Raw genomic sequence first — 27,854 nt, 5'->3', positions numbered from 1 at the left:
ATAAAAAGGACTGGGGATGTAGCTCAGTGGTAGAGAGCTTGCCAAGCATGCATGAGGCCCTGGTTTCAATGCGCAGAACCTAAAAAACAAGAAAATGAGAACATGATAGAGGCTAGATCCAGATCTAACACACTCAGGCTCTAGAAAGGATTCTTTAGCTGAAAGGCAGCTCCCTGACCTGGCACCACACAAAGGTCATTTATGTCCAAGGGCACTAGGACATAAATGTGAATATCTGAATATAATACATAATCTGAACATATCTACTCAAGTATTTAAATACCTGTTTTGTATCTACAAAAAGGTCCCTGGGTATATGACCAATTCTAACTTTTTCTTTTTTGGTACTGGGGATTGAACTCAGGAGTCATTGGGATTACAGTTGTGTGCCACCCTACTCTGCTACTTCTAATTTCTTTATACTCAAATTAATTTTGCCTTAGTCTAACTACTTCTTTTGCTGGTTAAAAATCACGTTAAAATCACTATTTTTTTGTGTTAAGCAAGGAGAATTTATTGTGTTTATTAGCACCATTGTATAAAACCTTTACCTTATTCTCTTCACATTTTTTATTAAGAACTTAAAAATATATAATCTGTAATGCTTTCTCACAAGCATAAAACATTCTTTTACAGAATAATTCTTATTATCCCATTTGATAATGTATAGCTATTCAGCTCTATTTCTTGTTGATTCTTGACATTCTTACATTATACTTGCAAATAAGGTTAATTCCCAATTTTTAGGAAAAACCTCTTTCCCCATGGATATTCAACAACTAATCTGATGAGGATGAACTGACTGCATCTGCATTAGGTAAAAATTTATTTTAGCATTTTTAAGATTAAAGCCATGTATTTATTGAACCATGTTTGTAAGAGAGACAAATTTTGAAATGGAATTAAAAGATATCTGTAACTACCTCCAAAAGTACCTATATATATTTAAATGTCCTTTTAAATTTTTTTTTTCACTCATCACACTTTTAGCACAGGGTCTCTAAACTTTGACGCTACTGCTATTTTGGTCTGGGGAGGACTGCAGGACAGTACTTAGCATCCCTCACATCTACTCACTAGACACAAGGAACAGCCCCAGCCCCTTCTCAGGTGTCATAACCTAAAGTGTCCCTTGGTGGTAATGGGGCACAAATGGCCTCCAGCTGCAAACAAGTGTTTTAGAGATGTAAGGGGCTTCAGTTGTTGGGTTTATTTTATAGGTGAGAAAATTAATACTTAGGGAAATTAATGTGAATGATTTGCTCAAAATCTTAAGGTTACTTGGTGGCAAAATCAGAACAACAAAAAATACAGATTAACTTGACTGCTCTAGAATTCAGTGTTCGTTATACCAACCTGATTCCCTAGAAGGTAGGGAAAATGGTATGACCTTTCTTTTCCATTGTCTGGACAAATATTCTCTTTTAAGAGGATGATCCTAAGTAGCTGAATATTCTCAAATCCTTTCACAAACAGCCATTGAAACAGAGAGCAACATGTCAGAATTTCTGACCTAATCATGAACATTTAAGTCAATTAGATTTCAGCAATTTTACCAATAAAGCTTTAATTTCTATGATAATTGACTTTTTATGCCCACTAAAGAATTCACCAAGAGGCTGTCAGAGGAAATCCAGAGATAGTTAATATAACCAAGAGTACTTTTCTTCATCTGTCCTTCATCTTGTCAGTAATGTTGCTCATCTGTACAAAAGCCACCTGTATTTCTCATGTGAAAAGCTATGGAATGTTGAACATCCTCAGCAAAATCCTTGAAAGGTCCTTCATATATTTATGCTTTGCTCAGCCAAAATAAACTTGTACGCTAACCTTGCAAACAGATGCCTGGTAATGAGGTCATAGAACTGAGTAACATTTTCAGAAAATTGCTTTATGGTGTAATAAATGTTCTGATTAGATTCATATTTTCATATTTAACATGCTCAGGTGGTTCAAACTGGAAAATGTAGTGAGGGGTATTACTGTTCTTCAAAAGTCACATCAAGAGTCTAAAAATCTTCAGCCTGAAAGGTATTTTTTTTTTAGTTGTACGTGAACATAATACCTTTATTTTTATTTTATTTTTAAAATATGTATTCTAAGTTGTAGGTGGACTCAATACTTTTATTTTATTTTATTTTTTTATGTGGTGCTGAGGATGGAACCCAGTGCCTCATGCATGCTAGGTGAGCACTCTACCACTGAGCCCCAGCCCATCTTAACTTTGTTTTTTCATGTGGTGCGGAGGATCAAATGCAGTGCCTCACACATGCCAGGCAAGCGCTCTACCATTGAGTCACAACCTCCGCCCCTGAAAGGTATTTTTTTTTTAATCTATGTATTTTTTAGTTGTTGATGGACCTTCATTTTATTCATTTATTTATATGGGGTGCTGAGAATTGAACCCAGTGCCTCACATATGCCAGGCAAGTGCTCTACCACTGAGCCAGAACCCCAGCCCCCTGAAAGGTATTTTTTAAAAACTTACATTGTAAAATTTTTAAATAATTCTCAAGTCATTACTGTAGACTTTCTTATAGTTTCTCCATAAAGTTGACCGATTAATTTCAGTTTCAATTTACTTATGAGTACGAAGTATCTAGTTCAGTGATTCTTCTATGACAATACTTTTTTATGACAGCTCCAGAGATGAAACTAATTTGGCTACTTTAAAATAAGCATAGTATCCAGGTGTGGTAATGCATGCCTATAAACCCAGTAATTCAGGAGTGTGAGGCAGGAGGACCGCAAGGCTAGTCTGGGCAATTTAGTGAGACTTTGTCTTAAAATAAAAAACATTGAACCAAGGGAAGCTCTACCACCAAGTTATATCCCCAATCCTTTTTTACTTTTATTTTGAGGTAGGATCTTACTAAGTTGTCCATTTTCCCTGAAACTCGTGATCCTCCTGCCTCAGCCTCCTTAGTGGCTGGGATTCAGGTATGAACCACGTAGCCCATCTTAATGACTTTCTTAATGACTCCAGGTTGGAGTCTCTAATATTCTTGGAGTCTTTAATATTCATCATGGGAATGGTGAAGGTTACCCACTCCCCCCCACGCCGACAGGGATCTTGTTGAGAAAAGAATCAGGACATCATGAACAAGTGGGGACAGTGTCAAAATAAATTTCAGTTATGGGATACGTGTTTCTATTTGTTTTGCAGTAGTAACTTGGGTGATTTTCATGCTCTCTGCTTTCTGGCTTTGGGGGTGGAGAGGTGACTTTAAGGTGTTAAATATATAAATAAAATCAATGAAGAAACAAAGCTTGAGAAAATAGATACAGGATTACTTTCATAGTATTTTTGTAGGAAAGTCTTTCTGTGAGATACTGTTTAATAATGGAGGGTAGGGGTAAGGGGGCTCTTAGCAACCAAAGATGGAGTAAAATTTTCAGTTAGTGAATACAGACATTAGCTACAGGTAGATAGTAATTGTGAGGGAAAGGACTAAATCTATATTATTCACTGCTACATCCTTGGCATTTAGCTTGTGGTAGGTGTAGGTGTTAAGTAAACAGATATTAAATAAATGATAAATAGAAAGCTAAATATTTATGGAGGCAAAGTATGAAATAAAAACAAATGAGGGGCTGGGGTTGTGGCTCAGTGGTAGAATGCTTGCCTAGCATGTGTGAGATACTGGGTTTGATTCTCAGCACTGCATGTAAATAAATTCATATAAATAAATGAATAAAATAAAGGTCTATCAATATCTAAAAATATGAAATAATAATAATAATAATAAAATAATCCCCAAACCAAACCAAAACAAAAAAAACAAATGAGAATGGGCTGAGGTTGTGGCTCAGTGGTGGAGTACTTGCCTAGCATGTGTGAGGCACTGGGTTTGATCCTCAGCACCACATAAAAATTAATAAATAAAACAAAGGTACTGTGTCCAACTACAACTAAAAATATTTAAAAAACAACAATCCACAAAAACAAATGAGTGCGAAATAAGAATGAAATAATACAACAGAGGTCGCTAATTCCCCACTTAGAGGGTTCAGTAGCAGTAAATGTAAATCAAAATAAAATAAGTACCCCACAAAATGTTCTCAGTGTGTACAAAGGTGACTCACAGAACAGCAGATTATAGACTAAACTTACATGTTACAGTGGGTAGGAAAAGTGGGATTCGCTTCTATCTTTACCAAAATGATATCTGAAAATGTCTGTTTTCTAAACAAATTTTCAGGTTGAAATTTTTCAGTTTTTCTCCATAGAAGCATGTTAAATGATGCTTTTAAATATGAAAAATTCAGAAAGCATCTTCATTTGGATGTAAATAAATATACATACTTATTTTGAAAGGTCAAATAATGTTAAGTTTTATTACAAATGAACAGCAACAAGTTCTTAGTTCCCTTCTTCCTTTCATCCTGGCCATTTCAAACCCTTTGTTTTCCCATTATGATAGATGAGGATTAGTTCTTTTCCACTTCCCTTTCTCCTTCCTTCATCCTCCCAATATAACAGAATCACTTTTGTTAAATCCTTAGTCTGTATTCTCATTATTCTTATTAATGCAAATGCTATTCACTGTGGGCTAAGTAAGGCTCCATTATTATTATTTCCTTTCTTATGTAACTTTTGTTTTTGCCTCTGAGTTGATGATTATGCCCCCCTTTGTTGGTGCTCAGTTGTTCCATTCTCCCTCTTTACATTGCCTCAATATGCTTTTCCTGGTGCTCAGGACTGATGTGCAGTTGCACAGATACCAGCTGTCTGTATATAATAAGTGCTGTGGTTGCAGCATACACTCTGACGTGTTTGAGTAACATCCCTGAGCAGTATTAAACCCATTAGATTCCCTCAGCTCCACACTCTTCCAAAAGATTCTTTGAGCTCCACACTCTTGCCAGCAGCACCTTTCATCCATTACATCCAATGTTGGCTGTTTGCTCTTTGGACTTGCTTCAAAGTTCCTTCCTGGGAGTTTTGTCATCTCCCTTCTGTGTTGGCTAACCTGCTAATTTGTTTTTCATACTTCATGGTTTGCTTTTTGTGGATTATTCTGTCTTTAACAGATCATATCTGCCCTGACAAAGGATTATAGGTAAATTCTATGTCTCTATATGTGTAGAATTAAAAAAAAAAAAACACTAGAAGCTCATATATGACTGATCTTTTTTTAAAAATGTGTATTCATTTACAACAATTTTTGTGTCAATTTTATTGATGTACAATTAACATACAGTAAGATTTTGCCAATTTTGTATGTGTGCATGTGGTGCTGGGGATTGAAGCCAGGGCCTTGTGCATGTGAACAAGCACTCTGCCAACTGAGCTATATTCCCAGTCCCCTTGAACTTGACCATTACAGAACTTGAGGGTGAATTGATCATGATGGCATCATGGATGGTACCATTCTGTTTTCAAGTTTCCAATGTCACCATTTAGAAATTTAATGTCAATATTCTTCTAGATCATTTGAATGAGATATAAATCGTTTTTGTTTTGGTGGTACTGGGATGGAACTCCAGGTTGCTCTATCACTGAGCTATATCCCCTGTCTTCTTTGTTTTTAATATTTTTTTAGTTGTAGATGGATACAATACCTTTATTTATTTGTTTATTTTTATATGGTACTGGGGATTGAACCCAGTGCCTCACCCATGCTAGGCAAGTGCTCTACCACTGAGGCACAAACCCATCCCATCCCCTGTCTTTTTTTTACTTTGTATCTTTAGACAGGCCTCACCAAGTTGTCCATGCTGGTCTCAAAACTTGAGATCCTTCTGCTTCAGCCTTCTGAGTAGCAGGTATTACTAAAACAGGTATCTGTTTTCTCATTTTAAAATTCCTAGTTGTTGAATGTGGGATTTCCTGGATTTTTTTTTTGAGCAGATAAGGAAATCAGGATTGCATTTTCATAAAATAAGAAATATAAAGCAACTGAACTTCTAAAAATGGAAATAGTCCTTTAAACTGAAACTTTTGCTATTCTAATGATTATTTATTAATCTATCTTAATAAAAGAAAAAGCCCTTAAATGCTAAATAACCTGAAAATAATACTGCATTATAGTATACACTATACTATAATTAATAATAATTTATTAATGATTATTGTTTTATATATATATAATTTGAAATTTTTATCCTGTTGATTATATTAATTTTGATTTTTGAGTCAAAGATCCCTTTGAAAAGTGAAAGCACCCTCTTGTTACATCCCTTCCACATTGCAATGATATAAAAATCACCACATAACTGGAATATTTCTTTCCACAGCATTGTTGTTTGCATTTAAGATAACTAATGGAGCCTGACTTGAAAGCAGAACACTATTTACTCTCAATTTAACTTACTAGCAGTAAACTCAAATTTTAATTTGAAGTGAGATAGACATATGATATCAATGTTTACTGGAATCCCACTGTGCAAGAAAGTACTCTACCTTTATGTATGCTCTCACAGATAGGTACATTACCCCATTCTATACAACAACCAACTTACGAAGATAGAAATTATATAAATTATCTATGGTTACTTAGGAAGTCACACGCAGCACTTTCTGGATATAAAGCCTGTTTTCTTTCCATATACCACATATTAAAATCAATTACTCTACAGTATTTAAAATAAACCACACCAATTACTACATGCAAAAAAATCCAAAAGCCATAATGCAAATTTTCACAGAAGGCATTCATTTGATAACTTGGCTTGCAAACACAGCAAATGACATTAGTAATTGGCTAAGTAAAATTTCAAGTTTTAAGAACAGAATTTTTTCATGCCTTATTTAGAATAATCAGTTACCTCAAATTGATTGAAGTAGAGGTGCAGAAGTAAGCCAGAAATCCTACCCAGATATTGCCATCGAGAGAGAGAGAGAGAAAGAGAACACCAAAGACAGAGAAAGAAGAATGGTCATCTTTACTTAATGTGATTTATTCAAACTGTCTCAAGGTTATAAAGTGGGAAAATTATGACAAAATGACATTTTCAATTTTTTTAAATTAACTGTCTCTCATTTAGGAATCAACTAAGAATTTCAAAATAGCAAACAGAAACACAATGTTAAATTATCTTTAAAATTATCTATGTGTTCTTTCCAGTATTAGAACAAACACAAAGAAAAATTCTGTCACAATTTTATAATCATATGAAATAAAAAGCCATCTTTCTTTATCTGTTGACTTAATGTGGGGCACTGGATTAAAAAGGTAAATGAAAAATTACCTTCACCGCTGCAGTGACAGCTGCAGTAGCTGCTAGGTTTAGACCTTGCCGTCCAAAATTTACCATGGTCTCATAGCCCCGTTCCTTTGCTTGTACAATATAATCATCAATCTCCTGGGAAAACAAAAACAAAATAACCATATATGTTAGTTTTATCTATAAATATTGTTAAGAAGCCCCAAACTAGGACTTTCTCTTTACCATGTACCAGTTTCACTAATTTTATATCATAAGTCATGTGTTGATATACATTTCTAAAAAATGACTTGTGGAAATAATTTATATATCTTACCCTTTCCTTTGAAGAAAGAAGTGGATGAAGGAATTTTCTATATATCAAACTTGCTCCTTTGGTATAGGGAGAGAGCAGCCATATGACAAAAGCAATCTTCAGTTCATAGTACAAAGGAAACCTAACAAGAAAAAAAAAAAAAAAAACGAAAATATTTCCAGTGGGGATGGGGGGTAACTATAATGTGGAAAACACAAAAATACTTCTTAAAAGTTTATTCTCTATGTTAAGTTTTTACATGTAGAAAGTAGTGTGATCAGGGGCACACTGAATGACAAATGAATTGACAAATTGATGAATTGACAAATGAGTTAACCAGAGTGCACTAATGCCCTCAGAAGGTTACAACTTCTAGTACAATATTCTTCCTTTGAAGCAAGCATGGGCAAGCTGTCAAACTGACCGTAGCTGTCAAGAGAGGGCATTAACAGCCCCTTCTGCCATCCAGCCCTGGCAGTAACATATACCCACTCTGTCTGTGGAGCTAAGTTGCCATAGAAGTATAGGACATACCTCCAAACATCAGGACACTTTATATGCTCCAAGTGCACAATGCAGACCTCATATGCACACCTCTTGATCTTTCTCAGAACCCCAAGAAAACTTCCTCTCCAGTCTACCTTGCCAGAACTGCAATATTTCACTTGCAATTGAAGGGGAAATGGAATTACTCCCAGATAGTAGACTGGGAATTCCAGTTAACATCTGTGCCCTTTTCCCCATGATTTCCTAGTACCTTTCCTATAGACTAAGTACACTTCCCCAACCAATGATTGTGGGTTTAGCCAGATGACATGCTTTGGCCAACAGAATGGGAACGTGACATATGTCAAATGCAAGCAGAACCTTCCAATACCCTTTGACTTTCTCACCCCAAGGTCCTCAACCTCTTGCTTTAAGCTTTTGCCTTCTACCATGAGAACAGCTGCTTCTTCAGCCTTGATCCTGAAATGAGAAGACACTTAAAACTCAGCTGAGCCAACAAAGCTCCAGCCAACCATTTGCCCTCAGGCAGCATGTGGAAGAAATACTTGTCTGTTGTTCTAACGCACTTTAGGGTGAATTTTTTTTTTTTTTAAGCACTCTTAGAGTTAACTAATCTGTCTTATGGTCCATAAGGAGCCAATACCTAGGATAAACTGAATAAGTCTGGGTTCTTCTGATTTACAGGCAGACAAGTAGGTGTCAGTGAGGAGTGACTACTGTGTAGTCAACAAAGCATGTCTGCCACAGTGCAACCGAGGAATGTGTACACTTTCAATACTCACATTAAGCTTTTTCTACACATTTTTTTTTTTTTTTGGCAGTACTGGGGGTTGAACCCGGGGCTTTGTGCATACTAGGCAAGCACTCTACTATTGAGCTGCATCTTTTTAAACAAGCAGCTGCCACCAGACCAAGCTTCTTGATTTCACTGGAATTCTTGGGAACAGAATGATCTGCCTTTATTTGAGGAGTGGAAAGTAATGTTTTCATGGAGAAAGCAGATGAAGAAAATGAGATGTTGGATATGAAGTAACTTGATCAAATTCACTTAGTTAACAGCAGGAGCAGGACAAAAACTCAGGACACTGAAAATAAGTCTGTAGTCCCCAACAGTAGAACTCACCAAGCAACCGTTTGATCTGCTATTGTTTCAATCACAGTGTAGAGGGCAAAAACAATCCAGTACATCATCCATCGAACCTGGAAATAATAAATATACTAATCAAACAATGGACTAAAATTATTCACAACTGAGAAATACTACATAAATATATGTGTATTTCTAGAGATATAGTATGTTGGGTTCAAATGCAGAAGGAGATGGCCCAGTTTTCAACAGATTTGTTGCCGAGTGCAGTGGCACATGCCTGTAATCCCAGCAGCTCAGGAAGCCGAGACAGGAGGATTACAAGTTCAAAGTCAGCCTCAGCAATGGTGAGGCTCTAAGCAACTTAGTGAGATCCTGTTTCTAAAAAAATACAAAATAGGGCTGGGGATGTGACTCAGTAGTTGAGTGCTCCTGAGTTCAATTCCTGATATCCCCTCCCCCCAAAAAACAGATTTTATATTTGAGTTCCTTAGATCATTATATCAACAATCTTGGTATACAACAATCAAAGAATAACAAAACTCTAAGGTCTGATACAATATAGAAATCTAAATCAAATAACTGGATAAAAAGGAAATGTTTATCTTAACTGAAGAAAAGTTCTTTAAAAGATGTTATCTACACATTTCTTTTTTTTTTTTAAAGAGAGAGTGAGAGAGAGGAGAGAGAGAGAGAGAGAATTTTTAATATTTATTTTTTAGTTCTCGGCGGACACAACATCTTTGTTGGTATGTGGTGCTGAGGATCGAACCCGGGTCGCACGCATGCCAGGCGAGCGCGCTACCGCTTGAGCCACATCCCCAGCCCCGATCTACACATTTCTTGATGAAGATGACTGGTTACTTATTACATATATTACAGTATAATGTGATATGACCAACTTTAATATTCATTAGTCTCTAAAACTTTGCATTCCTTATTTCTCAAAATACAGAAAATGTTCAGAAATCAAAGAATAATCCTGGGATTGTACTTGTATTAATGAAATACCCATAATGCCAGTCATTCAGTTTGAGAGTTTAAAGGTATTGTCTTCTTCCTCTTGCCCTAATAAAAGCCTGACTTTGCATCTATCTCCCAATCCAATTCCATTGGATAGTTCAGGACATTTTCATCTCTTGCTTGGCCTAGAGCATCTTAACTCCCTGACACTCTGCTGTCACTTTGTATTAATTTTTTCATAGACTGTTGTCAGATTAATTGTTCCAGAATATGTTCCCCCAGATTGATACCTTTTCCTCTACCTTAGCAGACTTTCTTATCTCCCATGAAGGTTCAAGTTTCACTAATTTCAGCTTTTCTGCTTAATAATAGTAGATATGCAATATCCATGTCAACCATGAGCTAGAGTCTGTTAAGTATATCACATATTACAATTTATTTAACCCTGCAGAAACATCATGGAGCAGGAAATGTAATTATTTCCATTTTAGAGAAGACAATGGCGGCAAAGAGTCAAAATGACTTGCTTAAGGTTTGGATCCAATGGCTATCTGATTCTGGAAGTGGTTAACCAATTAAACCATTTATAGAGAGAAAACAGAGGAATTGCAGAATGTGGGGTCCAAGAATAACCATTACTTCCTCTTGTTCTCATCCTAATCAGTAACAATGAGAAAGTAATAACTGACTAACTAACTAACTAACTAACTAAATAAATAAATAAAATTAGACCTTTATTAGCAGTTAGAATATTGGTCTAAATATTTAGCTTATAGAGATGTTTGTTTGCATATTTCATGGACAGTATCAGACTATAACTCAAGTAGTTTTTATAGTTTTCTATTTAGGTAGACAAATCAATTAATAATAGCCATGAATACTTGCTGAAACAACTGGATTGTGAAATATAAACAATACCAATTTGCTTTAATGTACAGAGAATTCTGAAAGCTTAAAAAGTTGGCCAAAGCAAATAATAGGGTACATTATTTATATCTGAAGTACAAGGAAATTGATTTATGAGATTATTGAAAATAAAAAAGAGAAAGACAAAATGTTCTTTTTACTTTTCATGACTTCTTTTAAATCTCTCACAGCTACCAGTTCCAAGCTTTTGTCCAAGATGAGGATTTTCTTCCAGAGCTGAAATCCTTTGAGTGCCTCTGTGGACATTGCCTTTTCTTCCCTCCCACCCCACCCTCACCCTTTTTAAAAAGGGAAGTGGTGCTCCTCTGAGTTCATTCACTTAGCCTTCCAAATCCAAATACTAAGTACTTTTAACTCACAAAGTTATCTTTACCCCGATTTGCTATAAGCCTTTTCTCAAAAAATAAATAAAGAAAAAATGGATACAAACAGAACAATGTGCTTTTATAGAGCTGGATGGGGACCTTGGAAGTAATCAAACTTTTCCGGTTGGGTCTCCAACTCAACCTACACTAAGACTCTTGAGAAGTTTCCAAGAAACCCTAGTGCTCCCTGGGGGTAGAGTCTGAAAACAAATAACATGGTAAACTCCCTTCTTTTTACCGAGGTCCAAAATAAATAAGTTGCTTTTGGTTAGGGACTTAGGAAATGGCTGAAGAAGGCGGAGTCCACCTTGAAGCTTGACACCCCCACCCCCAGCCCTTTTTACTTATATCTTGAGACAGGGTCTCAATAAACTGCCCAGGCTGGCCTTGAACTTGCAAATTCTCCTACCTTAGCCTCCCCAGTAGCTGAGACTGATTATAGGGATGTACCACTATACCCAGCAATGCATCTTTCTAAACAAGTGGCTGCCACGAGATCAATCTTCTGAATTTTCTAGGAATTCCTGGTCTTCTTCCTCTCCTATACTCAGCACAGGGATTTCAGTATCAACATTATTACCTCTCCAAAAAATTTAAATTAAATTTGGTTCTTCTTCTATGAGATTTACAAACCTCAGAAAAATAAAATTATTTAAGTCAAGGTTGCTCTTTTTCATTATTTCACAGCTATCATTATGGTTGTGATCCTCCAAAGGAATAACAACTATAAGTAATACTCCATTTTTGTAATTCCAGTTGCAATTTACCTGTTAATGGAATTGAATAGAGGTAAAAAGAACTAAACAGATAGTGGTCACTAGATGATATTCTTGAATGAACAATTAACTGTTCACATGTCACAAAGCTTTCAAAAGTATCATGCTTCAGTTTTCAAATGTAGTCATCAGTTAATTTAAAACTCACAAGTAAGTTCTTTAACATATACAATATTTACCTCTAAAAAACAGAACATGGGGATCCAACATGGCGGCTGGCGAGGAAGCAGCGATTCCAATGTCTCCACATTAACGGGACCAGAAAGACCCATTGGAACAGCTGCTGTCTACCTACTGAGAAACTTCTAGCAAAATTCCGTTAAGAGGGGACCTGCTGGGAATTGGTAGGTTTATTAGAAGTGTCAGTTCGTCCCAGACAAGTGGATCTTGGCCGGCCACGCAGGCGCAGAGGTCCAGTCCCGCAGCCACCAGCCGCTTCTGCAAGCGGCCGGCGGCCCAGAGCGGTGGGGCCCGCCCGAACCCGCAGACGGCACCCGCCATCCCACCGTCCCGGGGAGGCCCTGGTCTCGCTCTGTGAACGGCCACCCCGCCCGCCCGGATCTTAGACACGCGGCCACAGCTGCCCGGCTCTACAGGCAGCCCCCGGCGGCCCGGCGCAGCGAGAAGTGTCCCCGCCTGGCCCAGCAGACAGCCCGTGCCCTTCCGGCTCTGCTAACAGCCCCGCCCACCCGGCGAACGGCTCCCCCCACCCCCAGACAGCGTGAAGGGAATCTAACCAAGCCTTTACGAAATAGCGAACTGGGAACTAAAACCAGAGATTGTGTCAGACCAGAGACAAGCCAGTTCCACCCCTCCCTTCGGACACTCCGGCAAGGAGCCAGGGGCCCGCCATAGCAGAGAGGGGAAGTCACCAAAGTACGGCCAAAGAGATTCCTTCCCAGCGGAGTCTACTTTAGCAGGTGTGTGACTCCCACCCACATCAGATACAAACAACCAGGAAACTTCAAAATCTCTCCGTGGGCGTGACCGTAAGGGCCAAAGGACTCTCAACCCCCAACTCACCCTACTGCCAGTGACGTGGGCGTGACTGCAGGGGCAGAGGGAAGCAGAGAAGACTCCCCACACCCAACTCCCCCAACCGCGAACTGAGAGGGTGTGACGGTAGGGGCGGAGGGAAACAGAGGACACTCCAGACCCCCAACTCCTCCTACCGCCAGCAGAGTGGTTGTGACTGTAGGGGCTGAGGGAAGTAGAGGGGATCCTCGACCCCCAACTCCTATTACCACCAGCAGCGATACCAATGGTCTTAGCTGCCAGATTCCGAAGGTGTGCCCACCAAAGGGGTCCGGAAAAATTAAACAATTGACTCCCAGACCACAGCTCCACAGCACTGGGGCTTAGATGAATGACAGAGAGAGTGCTCAGTAGTTAGGGAAATAGAGCACTCGGTGGGGCTGAAAGTGTAACCAAATCCTTGGGGAACTGCCTCCGGTGAGCAGGACCTGGCTGGCTGGCAGGAGGAAGGGGAGGAGGGGCCGTAGAAGTGAAACGGCTCTGGACCAACAGGATTGAGAGACTCCCAGGAACCGCCTTACAGGGATTGCTGTTGACATATTGAGGGCAAAACTCAGCCCAGAGGGCACAGCTTTGCCTACGGGAAGAGAAGAAAATGGATCTCTAAGACCTAATTTTATTTCCTATTTCATTTTATTTTTTTCTCTCCCTTTTCCCTCTCTCTCTCCCCTTCCAAGTTCTACTGCTCTTTCCATTCTCCTCTATGCTACCTATCTCCCTCTCCTTCTTTCTTTTCAAGAGCACCTACCTTCCCCTTCCCCCCAACTTTCATCTCAAGCATTATGTCCTCCATTTCGCGTAACTGTCTAAATGCAAATAGGTGTGCGCCCTCCCCCCGCGCCTACAAGGTAGGCGGACCTGCGACCCACCAGCAGACCAGGCCCAGCGGCCTGCTGAGGGGCAGAGCTACCCCCTCCCCCCACGCCAGCAAGGTAGGCGGAACTGTGACCACCAACAGAACAGGCTCAGTGGCCTGCGGAGGGGCAGAGCTGCCAACAACACCTGCAAAGTAGGCGGACCTGCGACCCACCAGCAGAGTAGGCCCAGCAACCCACGGAGGGACAGAGCCGCCCCACGCGCCTGCAAGGTAGGCGGACCTGCGACCCACCAGCAGATCAGGCCCAGCGGCCTGCTGAGGGGCAGAGCCACACCCTCCCCCCGCGCCTGCAAGGTAGGCGGATCTGCGACCCACCAGCAGAGCAGGCCCAGCAGCCTGCTGAGGGGCAGAGCTGCCCCCTCCCCCCCGCGCCAGCAAGGTAAGTGGAACTGTGACCATCAACAAAACAGGACCAGTGGCCCACGGAGGGGCAGAGCTGCCAACCACGCCTGCAAGGTAGGCGGACCTGCGACCCACCGGCAGAATAGGCCCAGGAACCCGCAGAGGGGCAGAGCCACCCCACTTGCCTGCAAGGTAGGCGGACCTGCGACCCACCAACAGAACAGTCCCAGTGGCCTCCAGAAGGGCAGAGCTGCCTCCTGCGCCTGCAAGGTAGGCGGACCTGTGACCCACCAGCAGAACAGGCCCCGCAGCGTGTGGAGGGGCAGAGCTGCCCCCCCCGCCCCGCGCCTGCAAGGTAGGCGTTACTGTGACCACTGACAGAACAGGCCCAGCGACCCGCAGAGGGGCAGAGTCGCCGCCCACACCTGCAAGGTAGGTGGACCTGCGACCCACCGGCAGAACAGGCCCAGTGGCCTTCAGAGGGGTAGAGCCGCTGCCCGCGACTGCAAAGGAGGCGGAACTGCGACCACCGACAGGACAGGCCTAGCGGCCCGCAGAGGGGCAGAGCCACCGCCCGCACCTGCTACCAACCAGCAGAACAGGCCCAGCGGCCTGCCGATGTGGTAGGCACATTGCCCCAATTGGAGGAGGAGCAGAGCCCCTGCCCGCGCCTGCGCGGGAGACTTTGCAACTATACAAGAGTAATACAAATATACAGGGGGAAAATTCAATAACACAACAGTCTCAGTAAGCAGAAAGAAACGCGAACACTATGAAGAGACAAGGAAAGAAAGGACCACAAGCAATGCAGGTCAACTCAACGTTGGAAGAGGTAATATCTGCAGCAGATGGAATGTCAGATAAAGAATTCAGGAGATACATGCTTCAGATGATCTGGAGTCTCAAGGAAGACATTAGACAGGAAAATCAGACAATGAAAGATCTCTTCAACAATGAATTACATAAACAAATCCAGGAAGCCAAAGATCAACTATACAGGGAGATAGAGGTTATAAAAAACAAACAAACAGAAATCCTAGAAAGGCAGGAAGCAATAAACCAACTTAAAAACTCAATTGAGAATACTACCAGCAGAGTAGAACACTTAGAAGATAGAACATCAGACAATGAAGACAAAGTATTTCAACTTGAAAAGAACATAGACAGCTCAGCAAGACTGTTAAGAAACCATGAGCAGAATATCCAAGAAATATGGGATAACATTCAAAGACCAAACTTAAGAGTCATTGGGATACAGGAAGGCACAGAGCTCCAAACCAAAGGAACGAGCAATCTATTCAATGAAATAATTCGAGAAAACTTCCCAGACTTGAAGAACGAGACAGAATCCCAAATCCTAGAAGCCTACAGGACGCCGAATGTGCAAAATCATAAGAGATCCACACCTAGACACATTATAATGAAGATGCCCAACATACAGAATAAGGAGAGAATTTTAAAAGCTACAAGAGAAAGGAAGCAGATTACATTTAGGGGTAAACCAATCAGGATAACAGCTGATCTCTCAACACAGACTTTGAAAGCTAGAAGATCCTGGAATAACATATTTCAAACACTGAAAGAAAATGGGTTCCAACCAAGAATTGTGTATCCAGCAAAATTAAGCTTCAAGATGGAAGATGAAATTAAAACCTTCCACGATAAACAAAAGTTAAAAGAATTTGCAGCTAGAAAACCATCTCTCCAAAAAATCCTCGGCAAAACATTACAGGAAGAGGAAATGGAAAATAACAATGAAAACCAACAGTGGGAGGTAGGACAGTAAAGGGGGGAAAATAATCAAAGAGGAAAACAAACCATATTCAGTAACATAAATAAACAAATATGGCTGGAAGGATAACCCATATCTCAATAATAACCCTAAATGTTAATGGCTTAAACTCGCCAATTAAGAGACACAGGCTAGTAGAATGGATCACAAAACGTGACCCAACAATATGCTGCCTACAGGAGACGCATTTGATAGGAAAAGACATACATAGACTGAAGGTGAAAGGTTGGGAAAAATCATATCACTCATATGGACTTTGGAAACAAGCAGGAGTGTCCATACTCATATCAAATAAAATAGATTTCAAGCCAAAGTTAATCAAAAGGGATAAAGAGGGACACTACATACTGCTCAAGGGAACCATACACCAACAAGACATAACAATCATAAATATATATGCCCCAAACAATGGTGCAGCTATGTTCATCAAACAAACTCTTCTCAAGTTCAAGAGTCTAATAGACCACCATACAATAATCATGGGAGACTTCAACACACCTCTCTCACCACTGGACAGATCTTCCAAACAAAAGTTGAATAAGGAAACTATAGAACTCAATAACACAATTAACAACCTAGACTTAATTGACATATATAGAATATACCACCCAACATCAAGCAGTTACACTTTTTTCTCAGCAGCACATGGATCCTTCTCAAAAATAGATCATATATTATGTCACAGGGCAACTCTTAGACAATATAAAGGAGTAGAGATAATACCATGCATCTTATTTGACCATAATGGAATGAAACTGAAAATCAACGATAAAAGAAGGAAGGAAAAATCATGCATCACTTGGAGAATGAACAATAGGTTACTGAATGATCAATGGGTTATAGAAGACATTAAGGAGGAAATTAAAAAATTCTTAGAGATAAATGAAAACACAGACACAACATATCGGAATCTATGGGACACATTGAAAGCAGTTCTAAGAGGAAAATTCATTGCATGGAGTTCATTCCTTAAAAAAAGAAAAAAACCAACAAATAAAGGATCTCATACTTCATCTCAAAATCCTAGAAAAAGAAGAGCAAAACAACAGCAAAAGAAGTAGAAGGCAAGAAATAATTAAAATCAGAGCTGAAATTAATGAAATCGAAACAAAAGAAACAATTGAAAAAATTGATAAAATTAAAAGTTGGTTCTTTGAAAAAATAAATAAGATCGACAGACCCTTAGCCATGCTAACGAAGAGAAGAAGAGAGAGATCTCAAATTACTAGCATACAGGATGAAAAAGGCAATATCACAACAGACACTTCAGAAATACAGAAGATAATCAGAAATTATTTTGAATCCTTATACTACAATAAAATAGAAGATAGTGAAGGCATCGATAAATTTCTTAAGTCATATGATCTGCCCAGATTGAGACAGGAGGATATAGACAACCTAAACAGACCAATATCAATTGAGGAAATAGAAGAAACCATCAAAAGATTACCAACTAAGAAAAGCCCAGGACTGGATGGGTATACAGCAGAGTTTTACAAAACCTTTAAAGAGGAACTAATACCAATACTTTTCAAGCTATTTCAGGAAATAGAAAAAGAGGGAGAACTTCCAAATTCATTCTACGAGGCCAACATCACCCTGATTCCTAAACCAGACAAAGACACTTCAAAGAAAGAAAACTACAGACCTATATCTCTAATGAACCTAGACGCAAAAATCCTCAATAAAATTCTGGCGAATCAGATTCAAAAACATATCAAAAAAATTGTGCATCATGATCAAGTAGGATTCATCCCTGGGATGCAAGGATGGTTCAATATACGGAAATCAATAAATGTTATCCACCACATCAATAGACTTAAAAATAAGAACCATATAATCATCTCGATAGATGCGGAAAAAGCATTCGACAAAGTACAGCATCCCTTTATGTTCAAAACTCTCGAAAAAATAGGGATAACAGGAACATACCTCAACATTGTAAAAGCAATCTATGCTAAGCCTCAGGCTATCATCATTCTGAATGGAGAAAAATTGAAGGCATTCCCTCTAAAATCTGGAACAAGACAGGGATGCCCTCTCTCACCACTTCTGTTCAACATAGTTCTCGAAACACTGGCCAGAGCAATTAGACAGACGAAAGAAATTAAAGGCATAAAAATAGGAAAAGAAGAACTTAAATTATCACTATTTGCAGATGACATGATTCTATACCTAGCAGACCCAAAAGGGTCTACAAAGAAACTATTAGAGCTAATAAATGAATTCAGCAAAGTGGCTCCAAATTCCTTAATAGGACACCCATAGCACAAGAGTTAATAACAAGAATCAACAAATGGGACTTACTTAAACTAAAAAGTTTTTTCTCAGCAAAAGAAACAATAAGAGAGGTAAATAGGGAGCCTACATCATGGGAACAAATCTTTACTCCTAACACTTCAGATAGAGCCCTAATATGCAGAGTATAGAAAGAACTCAAAAAATTAGACAATAAGATAACAAATAACCCAATCAACAAATGGGCCAAGGACCTAAACAGACACTTCTCAGAGGAGGACATACAATCAATCAACAAGTACATGAAAAAATGCTCACCATCGCTAGCAATCAGAGAAATGCAAATCAAAACCACCCTAAGATATCATCTCACTCCAGTAAGATTGGCAGCCATTATGAAGTCAAACAACAACAAGTGCTGGCGAGGATGTGGGGAAAAGGGTACACTTGTACATTGTTGGTGGGACTGCAAATTGGTGCAGCCAATTTGGAAAGCAGTATGGAGATTTCTTGGAAAGCTGGGAATGGAACCACCATTTGACCCAGCTATTCCCCTTCTGGGTCTATTCCCTAAAGACCTAAAAGCAGCATGCTACAGAGACACTGCTACATCGATGTTCATAGCAGCCCAATTCACAATAGCAAGACTGTGGAAGCAACCTAGATGCCCTTCAATAGACGAATGGATAAAAAAAATGTGGCATTTATACACAATGGAGTATTACTCTGCATTAAAAAATGACAAAATTATAGAATTTGGAGGGAAATGGATGGCATTAGAGCAGATTATGCTAAGTGAAGCTAGCCAATCCCTAAAAAACAAATGCCAAATGTCTTCTTTGATATAAGGAGAGTAACTAAGAACAGAGTAGGGAAGAAGAGCATGAGAAGATGACTAACATTAAACAGGGATGAGAGGTGGGAGGGAAAGGGAGAGAGAAGGGAAATTGCTTGGAAATGGAAGGAGACCCTCAGGGTTATACAAAATTACATACAAGAGGAAGTGAGGGGAAAGGGAAAAATAATACAAGGGGGAGAAATGAATTACAGTAGAGGGGGTAGAGAGAGAAGAGGGGAGGGGAGGGGAAGGGAGGGGGGATAGTAGAGGATACGAAAGGCAGCAGAATACAACAGACATGAGTATGTCAATATGTAAATCAGTGGAAGTGTAAATGATGTGATTCTGCAATCTGTATACGGGGTAAAAATGGGAGTTCATAACCCACTTGAATCAAAGTGTGAAATATGATATATCAAGAACTATGTAATGTTTTGAACAACCAATAAAAAAAAATTAAAAAAACCTTACAATTACTTACATTTGTTTTTAACTTGACTGGATAATAAAAAAATGATATCAGAAATATGAAGCCAAAATAAATAAATAAATAAATAAAAAACAGAACATGTATCTGTGATTAAAAAAATCAATATTCTGCTGTTCTTAGACGTCCTAGCTCCCAGTATGAGTCAAGATCCGAATATTATGAGGAAAACTTACTAATAAAATTATTTATAAATTTGAGGGTTTAGAAAAACCTGGTGAGACTGTTGAATAAAGTCAGTTTGGTGAGTGTGTGTCATATTGGGGCTGGAACCTAGAGGTGCTCTGCCATTAAGCTAGCACGTTTACTCCTTCTTATTTTTTGAGGCAGGGTCTCCGGACATTGCTGAGGCTGGCCTTGAACTTGAGATCCTCCTACCCCAACCTCCATGAGTTACTTGGATTACATACAGGTAGTTGCCACCACTCATAGCCTAGTAACGTAAACATTTTTAAAAAAGGAAAAAAAAAAAAAAGAGAAGGCATTGCCTTTTTAGTTAAACAAAACAACCACAAACCAACAAACTATTCATTCAATTGATAGGGCATTTGGACATTTTCCTAGGGTATAGACTATGATTTCATATAAACAAAAAGTTTTAATTTGTCTTTAATGAACAAATTTTCTGACAACCTGCTCTCTTGAACTCAGGGTTTTTTTCATTATCATCAGAAATACAAATACAAAACTTAAATATTGTTGAACATTCGCAATAATTAAATGTAATTCAATGAACGTGTTTTTCATGGGAGCAACGACAAAGAAAGTTATTAACCTTGAAAATATATTGCTTCACTCTTTCATTAATAGATTTGGTAAGGATCATATTAAACTATACCTCAAGGCCACTCAGCCCCCTGTTTTAAGATTTTACCCAAAGAAAATAACAGAAAGAGACTTAAAAAAAAAAGCAAGTCACACAAAATGATAATTAGACATGTGAAGACAAAATATTCATTAGATCAAATGAAAGCACCAATAACAAAATACAATATTAATGTAAAAATTGGTAGGAAAACAATTAAATCTTATGGATGTATAGCTATTCCTCTGAATATGCAAGGTAGGGGTGGTTCATGTTCAAAATCTGCAGGTGCTGAATTCTGTTACATTCAATGGTACAGTGTTTGCATATTATCAATGCAAATCCTCTTATATACCTTAATTACTCTAGATTACTTATACTATTTAACACAATGTGACTATCATGTAAATAGCTGTTATACTATATTATTTAGTATAAGGGAAAATTGACAAGAAAAAAGTCTGTAATTCTGTACATGTTCAGAACAGACACAATTAAAAATTTTTTTTTTAAATCTGTGGCTGGTTGAATTCAATGATGGGGAAACTGTGGGTATAAAGGGCTAACCAAATATAACAGAAATAATTAAAATGATAAGCAAATAAAAGCCAGTAAATTAAAAGGTGACGTTAACAAATCACAATCTATTTTTAAAGTTACTGGGAAAAAAGGTTACTAGCATCATCTTTATGAGGAAGAAGCAGGGAAATATCTTCCCTGGGATACAAGGAAAGTAAGAGAGAAGGGGTTACGTTGAGAGAAGGGTTGATGTGGCTCATGGTTGAGGACCAAGACCTTCACTTTGCAGTGTTAAGGCTGGGCATGTGGTGGGAAAGGGAGTAGCCGGGGGAGGAGATGGAACAGGCTCTGGGACCAATGACAGCCCCAGCTGCTTGGAGTGTTAGAGCAAGGGCTAATGAGAAGTCTAGAACAACAAATGACACACAGAGGCATGGAGGTAATATCTTGCTGACCATAAAAAGGTACAGTGACAGAGTATGGCTGGGAAGTGGCTCAGTTAGAGTCTGTGCTTCTGAGTCCCCCTTTGCAAGTAGGTGGGGCTACATGGCTAGTTCTCAGCAAAAGAATATGAGCATAAGCTTTTGAGTAGAGGGGTGTGTCTCTTGTACATATTCTTCTTTTGGGCTGGCAGAGAGCACAGCAGCCCTGGAAACTGTGTGCTGAAGGTGGGCAGAGCCTGAGTTCTCTCAACTGCATGAGGAAAATTCCTTGCTGAAATGAATTCCTTGACTCATTCTGAACTGTTATATGACAGAGAAACAAATTTCTATATTTTGTCTCTCAGTGGATTATTGTTGCATAATATGATCACAGTGTCTTAGCCTCCCCCAATATGAGAGGTCACACTCTAATCTCTGTGAGAATTGAGAGTGCAAGACCACCACAGCAAAGGTTTTAGCATTAGGTAGGCATTGGTCAGAGTGTTCTTAGGGGCCACGTAGGGCACCACTTATGCCCTGCTTGGTGGTGATGGGTATGGGAACCACAATGATGAGGAAGTAAAGAAGACGACTACCATTAGCAGAAACTCTGGATGAAATATACTCAGGGGACTCTCCGAACCAAAAGGTAACAAGGGTTGGTGTTCTCATGTGGCAGACTGGAGTAGAGCCAGAGGAATAGAATTTTAGATTATGTGATCCTTTGGCAAACCATGAATCTGTTAGCTATCATTCTGTACTGGTATGTGTTACTTCAACAATAATTCCCCTCCCCCCATTTTTAATAGGTCAAAAAATCAGATAAATGAGCTTGTTAGGAACATGCATAAAATTTGAAGTAAATATATTCTGAGTGGGAGGCCAATACGATACCTAAAGGAAAAAAATGCTAATAAGTCAGCAGAAAAACTACATAAAAATGTCCAATGTTCTACTTTGCTTACTTTGTTTTCTTTCTCAAGAGTATACCTAATGCCTAGTACAGTACGTGGCTCAAAAAATTTATTAAAAAATTAATAAACGTGGTTAACTTAACAAGAAAGAACATAATTTCCATTCTTCCAAATTATTCAGTAATAAATGTCTCTGGAATGCGGTCACAATGAATATCAGCCATGTTTCATTTTTGGAGCACTTTACCCATTATATTTTTCATAACTAGAGAATGTGATAAATATAATTACTTAATATTTATAAATAAGAGTCCTCAAATGGAATCTTAAAAAAAATCATTCATATATCAAAAGGAATTTATTTTCCAAGGGAAAAAAATCTTATAATTAGGCCAGTTCTTTTGAAGATTATAGAGTCATCTGTGACATAAGACCATAGTATTTAAAATTACATTCTGGTTTATATAGTGCATAGATCAGATTATCCTACTTATCAAGTCAGTCCTTGCTCTATTATTAATCAAAATCCATAAGGCTTTTCTAAAGCCTTAGCATTTCAGAAATCCAGACAGTCATGTGATGGTGTTCTTATTCACTCTCCCCCAGGAATTAGAAGATATTTAAAGCCTGAGTGAATACTGCAAAATGAACATACTCATAGTCTAAATTTACTATCAGAAGACCATGCTCCACTTAATAGGAATGCATTTACATACACTGATGGCAAAAGAAAAGCTGGCCTCCTTTAACATTTTTCCACAAGTTTTTATGTTTTACATTCTTAGACAATACCTTTATGAAGATCCCATTTTAAACTATAAGATGACCTTCCTGATTTCCATTATAGAAATTGAGAACAATATACAGGTCCTAAGTATGCAGAGGAGTATCAGTTTATGAGAGTCATGGAAAATAGTAGTAATGGCATTCTAATTAAAAAATATTTTTCTTAAATTGTATCCTTATGTAACTTATTTTGCTATAACCAATGTGATAGTATAATAGCAATAATCAATGTGATACGCTATACCAATTTATAGTTATATGATAAAAAGAAAAATTCAAGTGATATATGAATTTGATAAATATTATTTAAGGCCTATTATAAACAAAGCCTTTGACATGAAATAGTTGTAAACCATGTCAAGGTGTTCTTATCTTCAAAAAACTTTTATGGGGGAGGCAAATAAGACATACAGCTAGATGACAGGCAGTTATGGCATGTTTGATCCAATATGTAACTATTAATATTTTACTATATATATTACTACATATTATATATTATCCACCACTTTATAGGAATGAAATGTCTTCACTTCCAAAGGGCAGCCTTTTTTAATTGCCTCTAGCCCTCTGCAGGTCATGTACAGTCTTTGTGTACTGTACTTTGTAACATATGCCTGCATTTGGTTTATATATCACCTTCCTCTGATACTTGGCAGTCACAAGCAATGAGGCCTGAAACGGTATTGTTCACCACCATATAACCCAGCATCTGGTAAAATAAGGGCAGCGAAAGGCTTCTAACTAAACTATTCCTTAAAAAAAAATTTATTTTTTTTTTGATACTGGGATTGAACCCAGATGTGCTTTACCATTGAGCCACATCCTCAGCCTTTTTTAGTTTTTATTTTGACACAGGGTCTCACTAAGTTGCTGGGACTGGCTTTGAACTTTTTATCCTCCTGCCTCAGACTCCTGAGTTGCTGGGACAATAAGCATGTGCTACCATGCCTATCTATTCCTTAAAATTTAAGGACTGAACTGATACAAGAGTCAAATAAGATCTATGATCTGCAAGTAGCAGCTTATAAATTACATACAAATAGTCTGTTGTGTTATAGCTGTTTTCAAAGTTATCAGACAGTAAAAATCTTTCCAACTTCTCTTAATTACAGATTCTCTGAATCATAAAGTTATTAATGCTGGTCTTTAAAAAAAATTTAAAAAACTTACATATGTGTAATGATTTCAATTATAACCAAACTAAATAAATCCAGAGCATAAAATGGTAAAATATGCTTCACTGGAAAGAAAAAAAATCTTTGCTGAGTCTAAAAAGAAATAAACATTGCAGAATTTCAGACCACCCAAAGAGAACTTCATTTTCTGACCATTATTAGCTACTCAGTCAATTCACCCAAAACATTCATTCCATACTGCATTTCAGAGACAACAGAAAAAAATCCTCTGATATAAAATTCTTTAGAAACAGTATAGAGTTGAAATGATTTCTTCTGTTTCATTAACATTATGTAATAATTTGATTACTTCATAATGATTCCCACCCCCCTCTTTAAAACAAAGAGGAACAAAATGTGAGAAATCAAATAGAAAAACTCCCTCTTTTATACAACCCAGATGGCTTGGTTATGGGATTTTTTTTCAGTGCTGTGCCAAGTTGGAGGCATGGCTGAAAATAAGCTAGTTGCAGTTAAATCCAAAATGAACAGAGACCATGACTGAACATCATTCCTTAAAAAGATGGAGCATATCAAGTACCAATAAAGTTGTTAGAATTGATTTTGAGCTTCCAGAACTTTGGGATTTTTTTCCCCCGACTGCTACATTTGAGCATGTCTTAACTCTGTGTAGCTCCCCAGGACTCAGATGATTGGGAGCTGTATTTTGAGATGCTGAACCCACACACAGCAACATTACTATCCGGGGTTTCTGGTTACTGCTGTTACAGATCTCCAGAATACTAAACAAAAAGAGAAAGTCTTACCTTACAGAGTTGTATCTGGTGTTAAAGTGAATTAAAATGGGGCAGACTATAACCAGAAAGGGATGTTGCATTGGTGTCTACAGTACTGTTGTATCACCTGAGCCCCATATATATCTCATCTCTCTGTTGAATTTGAAAAAACTTGAGAGAAGGGAGAGTACAGAGATGTTTAAAAACTAGATGGTAATTAATTTAAAAAGAGTGTTGAAAGAAGATGCAAAAAGCAGGAACTGTTTAAGGGAACTGTTCCCAGGAGCAGAATTTAGGAAGGAATGACTTCTCAGTCCCAAAATAACTCTTTCCATCCACAGTGGCTGAGAATTCATGCTTGACTCTTTTTTTTGTTGTTGTTGTTTAAAGTCCTCTTGATTTATTTGGGATAATACACATTTGTAAGAGACACATTTCTCTTTTAAATGCACCATATAGAATTTGTCAGGATTTTAGCATGGGAAAGAACCTATCAGAGAGAGGTAAACTGGGCTAATGGCCATTCTATTGGTTATACTAGTTTCCATCCCCCCAAATCAACTTATTTCCTTCTTTCCCCTGCTGTTCCTAAAGTCTTGGTCCATTATGCTTCCTATTTGAGGCATTTCCACAGGAACTGAGGCCTCTAGTCTAGGCCCCTCATTTGTCTTCACAAAATGGATTCCATCTTGCTCCTTCCACCAGTGTTCTAACCTAGCCTTTGAAGATATGTCTCTTTCTTCAAGTGATCGACAAAGGTATGAGTAAAACAGTAAATGAAAAATTGCATTCTTCAGGTATGATACCACACACTGTGCACATGTGCAGCTGTATATGAAAGGTTCCACAGCATACCTTAAACATACAGTAAGTATTCAAATAGTGAGCACCAGCCCTTGTAATGCTAGACTCACAGTCTTGCTTAGAAAGCCAAGACCGACAGAAGAAACAAAAGTAGAAAGGTGCAAGAAGAATAAATCTCTATCATGACAAAACAGACCTGTGTTATCAAATTACTTCTCTTCAAAAGCATGTGCATGTGTAATCAACCTCACAGAAAGAACTGATAACTGAGGTTCACGTCTGAGTGAGCGGGGAGGGGGCGGGAAGAGGGAAAGAACAGCAAGGTTACTTGGAGGAAGAAATGGCTGCCCAATGGCCAAGGTATAGGTTCTGGGTAAACACTGACAGGAACATGGAGGATAGTGAAAGCTGAGTAAAGAAGGAACCTTTGCTGATATATAGATCTTAGGCCAGCCCTAAAACATGGAAATCAGGAATTTCAACTTAATATATTCCCCTAACATTATTTTGCTTTAATCAAAATTAAATTATATATATGTTTAATTAAATAAAGTTTAATTCAAGTTTAAGCCATTTACATATAAAAAATAAACTTGTTGCTATTTAGTATCCATTTGCATATACAAATTTTATTATTTTGATTATTTTAAAAGTGTAGTGTGGTAAACGGCTGTGATGAAAGGCTGCTTGAGTGCCTCAATAACATAACTTTTTTTTTCAGATGTTGATGGACCTTTATTTTATTCATTTATTTAAATGCAGTGCTGAGAATCTAACCCAGTGGTTCACACATGGTAGGCAAGTGCTCCACCACTGAGCCACAACTCCAGTCCCTATAAGATAACTCTTAAATTAATCAGGGTTCTCCAATTTGACTATGGATAGAAATCCTGGTAATTACAGTTATACAAATAGCTAGACTCCTTCATCACATGTTCAGGCAGAGGGCCATGAAGCTTTCAAAAGGCAACTCCCTGTCTTTTGGATGTGTGATCAGAATTTAGACCATGTACAGAATTCTTGGCATGTAATCGATAAAACAATAGCACCAACATTACCTGAGAGCCTTCTGGAAATGCAGAATCTCAAGCCAAATGAAACCCACCAAAACAGAATCTGCATTTTGTACACTCACTGAAGCTTGAGAGCAGTATGGTGGGAGACTGCTCCTGCCTGTTCTCACATTGGCTAGTGGAAGGTGTTGACCTTCACTACCTTCAGAGCCAAGAGATAGGTGTGATGTAATAGCCTGTAATCTCAGCTACTCAGTAGGCTGAGGCAGGAGGATCTTAAGTTTGAGACCAATCTGGGTAATTTAGTGAAACCTCACTCAAAGCAAAACCAAACCAAAAGACAAACAAACAAAAACAAACAAAACTCCCTCCCCCAACAAACAACAACAACAACAACAAAAGAACTGGGGATGTATCTCAGTGGCCCAGAATTTAATCCCCAGTAACAACAAATAAATAAATTAATAGAAGAAAGAGCCTTAGATTGGAGAAAAAGAAAGAATGCTTGGATTTGTGAGATAACTTGTTAAAAATAAATAAATAACCCACCCAAAAAGCTCAATAAAGTAGAAGGAGCTGGGACTTTCACCCTCTCAGTGATACTGTTCATAGCTCTTTCTCCAAAGTCATGAAGAATGTTCTTACTATCTGGCCATGGACAATTTGATGAAGGTTTCCTGCCTTCACAAGGAGAAAGTACACTTTAAGAGTGTCCTCCTTAGGAGTAAATCTGCCTTTTATATAGAGAAAAGGTAAAAACCTTGATTGACAGGCTAAAATTATGTTCTAACATACATCAATGGCAGAAACTTCCCCAGATGTTTCCAGTAATTTATTTGGACATTCTTGTTAATAAGAATATAACATAATAAAACTGAAATGTTAGATGTTCATTTGAAAGAGGCTGTTGGAAACCTTTGGAAATTACTGTGATTTTGTAAATATGAATCACTCAATCTATTTCTGTGGCTTTTCAAGAC

At 38.4% G+C, this 27,854-nt stretch overlaps 1 protein-coding gene across 1 annotated transcript in view; it reads right to left on the bottom strand.

The window, feature by feature from the left end:
* REEP3 (receptor accessory protein 3) overlaps positions 1–27,854 on the bottom strand; it is a 108,283-nt gene that overhangs the window by 14,049 nt on the left and 66,380 nt on the right. The window contains exons 3-5 of the mRNA XM_081267693.1: positions 9,096–9,172; positions 7,487–7,607; positions 7,195–7,308 (exon numbers count right to left, since the gene is read on the bottom strand). Coding sequence (XP_081123819.1) covers positions 7,195–7,308; positions 7,487–7,607; positions 9,096–9,172 — 312 coding nt within the window. The remainder of the gene's footprint in view (positions 1–7,194; positions 7,309–7,486; positions 7,608–9,095; positions 9,173–27,854) is intronic.

Source organism: Spermophilus citellus (assembly GCF_964194105.1).
Source record: "Spermophilus citellus genome assembly, chromosome: 15".
NCBI lineage: Eukaryota > Metazoa > Chordata > Mammalia > Rodentia > Sciuridae > Spermophilus > Spermophilus citellus.
Note: the sequence above shows the minus strand (reverse complement) of the source record. Positions and strands in the feature narration are given on the sequence as shown.